The 9,962-nt window shown below is 45.8% G+C and overlaps 1 protein-coding gene across 2 annotated transcripts in view; it reads left to right on the forward strand.

Annotated features, from left to right (window-relative positions):
* TRAPPC2 (trafficking protein particle complex subunit 2) overlaps positions 1-9,062 on the forward strand; it is a 13,059-nt gene extending 3,997 nt beyond the window's left edge. Inside the window, exons 2-5 of one of the 2 annotated variants that reach the window (XM_040266447.1) lie at positions 3,263-3,372; positions 5,788-5,932; positions 6,620-6,705; positions 7,935-9,062. In XM_040266447.1, coding sequence (XP_040122381.1) covers positions 3,280-3,372; positions 5,788-5,932; positions 6,620-6,705; positions 7,935-8,033 — 423 coding nt within the window. In that variant the 5' untranslated portion in view covers positions 3,263-3,279 and the 3' untranslated portion in view covers positions 8,034-9,062. The remainder of the gene's footprint in view (positions 1-3,262; positions 3,373-5,787; positions 5,933-6,619; positions 6,706-7,934) is intronic. The other variant, XM_040266446.1, reaches the window with a different exon arrangement.
* The last annotated feature ends 900 nt before the right edge of the window (positions 9,063-9,962 follow it).

Genomic DNA, 9,962 nt, shown 5'->3' on the forward strand with positions numbered 1-9,962 from the left:
GAACTCCTTGTGTGTTGATTTCTTTAGTTCTCTCTCTCAAAAGCAGTTCAAGACATTTTAACCACCACAGACAGCTGTTCTCGGCACAGACGGGAGTCCTGGCTCCCCTCTGTTCAGCCACCACGTCCTGCCCTTGTACAGGAGGGTTTCTTCATCCTATTTTAACCACTGTGGCAGCTTCTCCCAAACGTGCTGTTTGTCACGTGACACAGGCTTCATCAGTCAAGGCCCTGGAGGGCCTCAGCACTAGAACTTTCAGAAGGTTCCCGTCCTTGTTGAGGCTAGTTAATCCCGTCTCCCCCACCTCCTTCCTGCCTTCCTTTTCTTACATTCCAGCACTGTGCCCTCCCCCTGGAGGAGGGAATGGCAACCCACTCCAGTATTCCCGCCTGGAGAATCCCATGGACAGAGGAGCCTGGCGGGCTACAGTCCATGGGGTCGCACAGAGTCGGGCACAACTGAGCACACACGGCATGCCCTCCCCCTGCTCCCTGCAGGCCCGTCCCGCTAGCACTGAGCAGTTTCCTGTTCGAGGCTGTGTTAGGGGTATGAGACCCTAGCTGGAAAACCCAGCCTCTGTTCTCTTCCGCTCTCGTCCCTGTACTGCTCCGAGTCGCTCTACCTGGATGCACTATTGGCCCGCCACCCCCCATTTCCACAGGGCTCTGACACCTATGACCCATGGAAAGTAAGCTCACTCTGTCCCCAGTCTCTTCTACCTCCCTTTTTCTTAAGCCTGCAGGTTTTTTCAGCTTTGACACATTGTTAGTTTCCTACTGCGGCCATAATGCATTACCACAAATTTACTGGCTTAAAACGACACAAACTTATCATCTTAACCATTTTGTAGGGTAGAAGGCCAACGCGGGTCTCACTGGGCGTAAATCCCTTCTGGAAGCTCTCTGGAAGAATCTGTTTCATCATCCTTTCCAGCTTCTAGGGGCCACCCACATTCCTTGGTTCATGGCTGTTTTCTCCATCTTGAAAATCAGCAAGGTTTCGTCTCTGTGGCGATCCACCCACTGCCATGCTTCCCCCCCTCCCCAGAACCCCCAACTCTTCCCTGGGGTTCCACACTCTTCCACTTTTAAAGACTCTGGTGATTACACTGGATCCACCTGAATAGCCAGGATCCTTGTCCTACCTGAAGATCAGCTGATGGGCACCCTTAGTTGCATCTACAGCCTTAATGCCCTTTGCCACCTAGATTAATTTTCAGTTTCCCAAGCTTAGAATGTGGGCATCTTGGTGGGGGCCAGGGGAGCTTATTCTGGCTGCCTCCACACGTGCAGAATTGACCTGTTCATTTTCATCCCTTTTCCTTCCCTTTCTGGTTTCCTTTATAGCTTAATCACCTTGATATTCTGCTTGACCCCCTCAGCCAGACATTTGGCAACATCCTGAATTCTTCCTGCAGTTCCCCAGTTTCACCCACTGCCAAGCTCTGTGTAACACCCCCACACCTTAAGACCTTGGAGACACTTGAAGGGCCCCTATCTCAGGTGACAGAAAGACTGCATAGGTGGAGATCATCTCCCTCCTCGCAGAAAGTCCCATCCATTGGACAGCACAGAATTCTATAGCAAGTCTCAGCTCTGCTCACCACCGAAGCCGAGGAGGCCCCGCGTATTAAATGGCTGTAGACATTGCCTTCCTGGGACAAGGTGGTTATGTGCTCTTGCCACTTCCTTTTCTTCCACTGCACTGCTCAGCTTCTCTGCGTCCTTTCTTCAAGCCTGTGTGAAATCACGTGACTAGCAGCTCACGTTCTATGTAGCTGGCGGGTTTGTGACCACCCCTTTCTTTCTTACAGTTTCTTGTTTATCCTCATGCTCTTCTTCAGATATGCTTTTCTCCCCCACACAGGTCTCCACATCCGGCTGAGTGGGTTTGGGGGCCAGAGAAGAAGGGTAATCTTCCTTATACATATAGTGTCTCCTGCTGCTGCTTAACATGCGTGCAGAGGGAGAAAGATCTTCCTTGAGTATTTTTTTCCCTGCTGCTCCTTAAATGTTTATGCTGAAGAAAGCAAGCCCTTCCCTTGGCAAACTTCACCTATGAAACCTTTTCCGGCAAGAAGGAATGATGTCATTGTTTGCTCTGTGAAAATTGCAGGCTTCCACCCCCTTCCCCTCACTTGAGCTTGAGGATCATTGCCACTTCTAGTTTTGCAGAGCTTTGGTATCATCCCTGCCTTTGTCTTCAGGTTTCATGGCATGGAAGTCCCAGTGAGGCCGGATGAGCCCTGGGTTTTGACACATCTTACTGTCGGTGCCCGGTTAAGCAGGTCCCCGCTCCACAGGGAGGCCTTCCTCTGCCCCACATCTCCGTGTGCCTGTGCTCGTGTCTCTGGAGCTAGACATGAACCTAGCTTTGTCTGATTCAGAAGACCCTGTGCTAAAATTACATACACGAGTCCATCTCCTGTCTGCCCATCCATCCATCCAGATTGTGATCGTGCTAAAAGTCACAGAATCATTGATTTCTCCCCCAACACCCCTATTTTCTCTTTTTATGTCATTAGCAAACCTATCAACCCTTGTTGCAAGAGCTCTTTGTGCCTCAGAATGTCTTCTTTTGGATTATGATCTCTTCCATCTCTTCTAGGGCACAGCACTGTGTCTCCCTCTCTTTCGAAAGGTGTTCGCGGAGGCCTATCACAGACTCCCCTGCGCAGTGGCATCCATGGCACAGCACCGCTGGGGGAGCAGCAGCGCCTCAGCCTGGCTGCACAGCAGCCTGCACAGCGCTCAGCAGCTGCACAGTTTCCCGCTCAGCGCCAGGCTGGCTGGCCTAGCCCACAGGGAAGCCAGCCTCAATGGAAGCCAGCCTCAATGGCCCACGGCCTCCCATCAGGAGAATGTCGTTTTTATGATTTCATGTAGGAGGCCTTCTAATTTACCTATGAAAATGTAGTAGTGGATTCTCCAGAACATATCACAAAATAAATAAATTGTATCAGTCATAAGCTATGTATCTATAGGAATGGAACGATGTCATTGTTTGCTTTGTGAAAATTGCAGGCTTCCACCCCTTTCCCCTCACTTGAGCTTGAGGATTATTGCCACTTCCAGATTTGCAGCACTTTGGTATCATCTTGGTGTGGTATCTATCACTTGGTATCTATCAATCTTGGCATGGAAAGCATGCCACTTTAGGGGCCACCTCCTCTACAATTTAGGTTTAAGTTAAAAATGGAGTTCTTCACTTCCTGGGTTTTTGTATTGAGTACTAAAAATACACATTATTTTCATTTAATTAGGAGCTATATTGAAGACGATGTCTGGAAGCTTCTACTTTGTCATCGTTGGTCATCATGATAATCCAGTTTTTGAAATGGAGTTTTTGCCAGCTGGAAAAGCAGAATCCAAAGTACGTATGAAACCTTAAAAAAGCCTGTAGCACTTGTTGTGTTCTGTAATGATACTGGTGTGATGTGACTGTGGAACTGGAAGGGGTCTGGACAGATGAGGTCACTGCGGACCCAGCACAACTACAGGTGGCTCGCTCTGCAGTCCTGCAGGTTGAGAGGAGCAAGCCGGGAGTGTCCTCTGCATTGTATGTTCATGCTCTAGTTCAGCACACACTTGCACAGGCTCACAGGATGCCCTGGGTCTCCTCTCCCTGGTTGCCAGTCCCTAGGTCACCCGCCAAAGGCAGTGATTGTACTGGTCTGCAGGGGCAGGCGCTCCAGCCCTGAAATGCCAAGAAAGCCCCTTCTGTGCCCTCAAATCACCTTTTCCAGCAGGACAGACAGGCTAGAGGTTGAGAGATCTCGACTCCCATGTCCTCCTGCCACCCTCAGGATGGTAGCTGTTGTCACCAACTTCCCACAGCATCCCCTGGCCATGTGGGGCCCTCATATTCTCCTCCCTGGCGACGGCATCCACCTTTCTTGTTGTCAAGAGTGGTTCCGAAAAAAACAGCTTGCTTCAAGAACATGGTGCCCCTCAAGAGTAAACAGCTGTAGGGTCTTGGGATCAGGAGAGCTGGTCCCTCCATCTCCCTGTACAAAGCCATATTCCAAGTAAATTGCTGACCATTGCGCTGTGTTTCTCCCAGCCTCCAAAAATAGGCTTTAACGTCCTTTAAGGCAGGAACTGATGTTTGAAATTAGTCATGATGTGTAATGTCCAATGTAGGACGCTTTTCAACTGTTCAGAGCTCGCCACTGAAATATGATAGAAATCCAAGGTATTGTCTGAGCAGGTGTTGTTGCTCCATCATTTGCCCACATTCCCAGGAGCACACTGCTGTTTGAAACCTGGATGGGAGGCATCGCTGCAGCAGTAGTTGCTTTGTGTGGTATGCAGCTACTTACAGTTTTTCTCTCATTCCACTGGCCTCGTGGTAGGCAAAGTGGTGCCTATAAAAACTGTCACGTTACTTGATCTTGGTTCTTTCTCCTGCTACCACTCACCTTTGTAAACCACTCCTACAGTTTTCTCCTGATCTATCAAGTTTGCTCATAGGTGCAAACGGAAAGACTGCCATGAGCCAGACACAAAACACATCCGTTTCTCTGAGAAACAAGTTTAAGTTTTGTCCACATGCTGGGACTGAAGTATAAACATGCTTTACTTATGTGAGGGATTCCAGGGCACCTGACCACCTTCCTCCAGTCCAGGCACAGCCTCCTCAGCCAGGAAGCTCCATTCGTTTCCCAAGGCTGCAGTCATAGTACCAGACACTGGCTGCCTGAGAGGAGCAGAATCAGATTGTCTCACGGTTGGCAAGCCCAGAAATCTTGAGATCAAGCCGTCAGCAGGGCCAGCCCCATCCAAAGGTGTTAGGGAAGGCCTGTTTCAGGCCTTTCTCCCAGCTGCTGGCAGTTCGTGCCTTATGGCAGAACTGCAGTCTCCCATGGCTTTCTCCCTGCATGCGAGCCTATCTCCAGATTTCCCCCTTTTTATAAATACGTCAGTCACTGGATTAGGGACCCACTTGCTGCTAGCATGACCTCATGGTAACTGATGTCATCTTCAACAACCCTCTTTCCAAACATGGCCACATTCTGAGGGTTAGGACTGCAGCACAGGAATTGGGAGAACCTAGGGGTTCTTTGAAAAATGCCCTTTGAAAGTAAGCATCTCATGTGCGTGAGGCTACATTCCAGGTTGTGAATTCCCTCTCCACATTTGGGGGGACAGCCCCGCCTTCTTCAGTTAGGCCTTTTAGGCCCATGAGAAGGACGTTTCCGGCTTGACAGGATCGCCTTGCGCTGTCAGCACAGGTGACTGCACACAGCTGGCACCGAGCCGGGTTGGCAGCCCTGGGATCTCCCTGCACCTCAGGGGAGCCAGTGCCAGGCTGTCTCCCCTGCGCACCAAGCCCCGGCCCCACCCCCACCCAAGGCTGGTGCCTGCAGCTTTCCTCGCCACCTCCCTGGCCTACCTTGTATTTTCCTGTCTTCCTCCTCAAAAGATACGTACTTCTTGAAAGCAGGATCTGAGCGGAGGGGAGGGGAAGGGGAGAAAAACTGAAAGCAGGATCTACTCTTCTTTTTTTTTAAAGGAAGTATCCTTTTTTTTCCCCCCATGCTTAAATGCTTATGCAATCTGATAGCTTCCTTCTTGCCAAATTTTTTAAAAATCTTTATAGTTTCTTGAACACATTTCATAAGTAATTGGGTGTTTCTATTTGAGTTTTAGATACCAGATTAGAAAATAGTGTGAAAACACTGAAGACCTTTAATAGCAGAAAGCTTCCCCCCAATCCCCATGAGCAAGCTGTGTCTAGAATTCCCTGAATGGAAGTGTTAATCTGGTGTCACTCACTGTCACCTAGGATGATCACCGCCATCTGAACCAGTTCATAGCTCACGCTGCCCTTGACCTCGTAGATGAGAACATGTGGCTGTCAAACAATATGTACTTGAAGACGGTGGACAAATTCAATGAATGGTTTGTCTCGGCATTCGTCACTGCGGGTCATATCCTTACCTGTTTAATAAAGAGCTCTAAGAAAGGGTTGGGGTGACAAACCAGACCAGCATGAGATCTGGATGCCAGGTTCTGAGTCTGTGGACTGCAAAGTGTTAGGTAAAAAATGGCCATTGATGGTGCTTTTTTATTTTTTTTAGGGGGAAAAAACATCTTTTGTTTAACAAATAATTTTAAAGTCCAATCTCATAAAATTAAGGTTTATCTGAACCATATCAAGGGTGATTTTATTCTGTAGTTACTTTCTAACTTAAAAAGATTATGTTCTCTTCAAGATAAAACTAACGGCACCCCACTCCAGTATTCTTGCCTGGAAAATCCCATGGATGGAGGAGCCTGGTGGGCTGCAGTCCATGGGGTCGCTAAGAGTCATACACAACTGAGCGACTTCACTTTCACTTTTCACTTTCATGCGTTGGAGAAGGAAATGGCAACCAACTCCAGTGTTCTTGCCTGGAGAATCCCAGGGATGGTGGAGCCTGTTGGGCTGCCATCTATGGGGTCGCACAGAGTTGGACACGACTGAAGCAACTTACCAGCAGCAAGCTAACTCTGAACCCAGTTTATGGGTTTATCTTTTCCATCGCACAATACACTGCATGTGACTTGAAGATTATTTTATCAACTGATCAACTTTTCAGTTTTCATTTCTAAAGATTATACCTTAATTATTTCACATATGAGATTTATTATGCTGCATGATGTCAGGCAAGAAGACGGAATCAAGAACTTCTTTACTGATGTCTATGATTTATACATAAAGGTATGGTATGTTCTGTTCCTTGTAAAATCTGATTATAAAAGATACGCCAACTATGGCAGGACACTGGCCTGTAGAGGGAATCCCCTTAGATGCCCAGTTCTCCTCCCTGCTTAGCTTCCCCCCAGCAGGACTATTCCTCGCAGCTCCCTCACCAGGCAGGTCTCTATCAGCAGCTTAACACATATGCAGGACAACTCGTAGTCATTTTTAGATCAGTTTCAGTCTTTCCCTTTTGGTGCACATAGTTGATTTTATGAGGGAACCATAACTAGAGACACAGAAGCAGTCTATATAAGGAAGTTGCTTCATGATTTTATTCCAGACTGTTTCCCATCTACATATTAACGAGTAAGTTACGGTACAATGAATGTAGATCATAAACCACTAGGAAGTGATTCATGTATTATCAAAGTCACTCAAGGAGAAAGAGGCCACTTGCATTTCTTGATACTTAATTAGGAAAACTGAAATAGTAATAAGATGTGAGTGGTTAAACTGCAGTGCTAACAGTATATTAATAATTTAAATGTTCTGTAAGATTTTTTGCATATCAGCATAGTTAATCAATATTCCTAGTCAGAAGTAGCAGAGAATATTTAGCCCTCTTATAAAGATGGACATCACCAATCGATTAAGGTATAAAAGTTGGTAACTCCTTTCCTCACTTGTGACTCCATCCAGTACTAATTTTCCCTCACATATATTATGGTTTACTCATTATATCATCTGAGAAACTGATCACTTGCCTTGTGTTAAAGCAGAGTATTAAAAATCTGATTGTTAAAAATTACCACACTTTTAATAGTAGTGTGGTATTACTTTTTCCTTCAGTCAGAGCATATGGCAGATTTTTAGTGTGTTTTATATAGCCAGAGGCCTTCCATATGAATCAACATCTTGATAGTTGAATGTGAGTGTAATTGGATTTCACACACAGGGTGGATCCCAGGAGTTGGTTTTGCTTACACAGGTAGTGCTTAGATATGTGCCGCCATGGGTTTTGCCACAGGTACTACCCTGGAACACCAAGACAGAAATTTCCTTAATGGGACATTAACATTTAAGAATGGAACATCTTCACTGAAACTTAAAAATGTGGTCTTTTGACTTGTTTTGAATGTCTTTGATTACTTAATTTAAAACTTTAAAATATCTTCCTTTTAGAGACCTATGATTTGTCAGCCTTTTTTACTTTGACAAGCTCACCTGAGTACTTTCTTCTCTCCTAGTTTGCAATGAATCCATTTTATGAACCCAATTCTCCTATTCGATCCAGCGCATTTGACAGAAAAGTTCAGTTTCTTGGGAAGAAACACCTTTTAAGCTGAATGCAAAAAAAATCAGAAGTACACAATGTCACTACAGTGGGGTATACTCAGGAATGTGTACATTGTAAGTAACGATTAAATAGCATGGTAAAGTTTTACTGGTAGTCTGTTTATCTAAACCTAATGAAATTGCTTCTATATTTAAAAAATAGTACATTCAGTTTCTTACAGCTATGAACAGATTGCTGTTTGCTTGTGAACACTTATTTATAAAGAGCTCTTTATTGGTAATCTTGAAATGTCTTTATTTTTAAAAATTGAGAATAAGCTTTTGACTTTACTCATTCAGATAGTTGATCTTGATGAAGCACTCCAGAACCAAGTATCACTGTCAAGATTTGGTAAGCAGATTTAAAAAGAAAAGCTTCTGCAGTAGGGAATGAAGTTGATAGCACATACATGGGCTCATCTATAGATCACGAGATGTTATGAAAACACATAGGCAGTATACATAGCTCTGCCCAAGAAGCCGGAGCAGACCGTGTTGCAGTGCCAAATGCCACAGGCCTGCCCCTATCAGAGACTAGAAACAGTGATCCTGCTGTAATTTGAGACTCCTGAGCCCAGGTTTGCATAGTGGGAGGCCAGGACCACAGTGACAGGTTATGTTCTTATTTCCTTTCCCTCAGACAGTAAGGATTAAGTGAACCTGTTGATAGATGGACTAGTAGAAGGTTGTAAGGCAGTTTTAGAATTGTAAACAAAGAAAAGCTTGTATCACATTAGCACTTGTACTCTAGGCTTTTCAGGCTGTATACCTGTATACCCAAGCACGCGGGAATGGTCTGTTTTTTTACTATAACAGTGTGGGATCTTAATTGTAAACCAGTAAATGTCCATTGAAAAGCAAGTAAATGTTCATTGAAAACCAAGTATTTTCTGTGCTGTGAGCACTTGAAGAATTTTGTTCCATTCTGAATGACCTGAGCAAGGAATTCTCAGTTTGGTCTTATATCTTTGTGTGAAGCTGCTATCAGTTTTTTACCCTATTTATTTGATTTCCTAAATAAAGATGTTTGTCCAAGATTATGGAAGTTTAGTATCAATTTTTTTTTAGCTGTGCTGTACAGCTTGTGATATCTTAGTTCCCTGACCAGGGATCGAACCTGGACCCTGAACAGTCAAAAGCACCGAGCCCTTGACCATTCAATCACCAGGGAATTCCCAGTGTTGATTTTTTAAGTGCTGCTCTCCCCACCACCTCGACCATTTTAGTCCTATCTCCCCTAAAGTCTGCAAACATACATTATAACTCATTTTACAGAATCCAGATCTCCTCAAACTGGGTGCCAGAGCTTTGGGAGCAGAAAGAGATACTCAGAAATCCAGGAGTAACTCAGCCATGCTCACTGGAGACACCCACACATATACTTATCGTATACAGTTTGCTGTACCCTCCCGGAGCATATAAGGCAGAGGGGAGGCAGTGCCCCAGTCAGGAGCTGAGCCGCGTGGTATTTCAACAGGAAGGTGTAGGGTGGGGATGGTTCCCATCCCCGCTTGTCCACAGGACAGCAGTACCCTGCAAATAGCCTTGTCACCAGGCTCTTGACAGTGAGATGGGAATGAGAACACAGGCCCTGTGGCAGCAGATCCCTGTGGCTAAGGATCGGCTTTCACATATGCCTGCATCTGTCAGAGTGTGAAGGCAGATCCAGTGATGGGCATAGGAGTGGGCAGGATCTGAGATAGGCTGTGCTGGAAAAGCCTGCTGAAATAGGACAGCTGAAAGGATGGAACCAGGACTCATGTAAGGGGAAGAGCAGGGACTGATCATTAGGAAAATGAAAGCAAAAAAGGCAAAAGAGCTCGCAAAAAAAAAAGAGTGATGTCACTGAAAGTTCTGGAACACAAGACGAATTGGGGGACATGAGTAGCACCCTGGGCATTGGACCCACCGAGCACATGCAAGTCAGCATTAAGCCCGTC

Source organism: Oryx dammah, unplaced genomic scaffold (genome assembly GCF_014754425.2).
Source record: "Oryx dammah isolate SB20612 unplaced genomic scaffold, SCBI_Odam_1.1 HiC_scaffold_23, whole genome shotgun sequence".
Classification (NCBI taxonomy): domain Eukaryota; kingdom Metazoa; phylum Chordata; class Mammalia; order Artiodactyla; family Bovidae; genus Oryx; species Oryx dammah.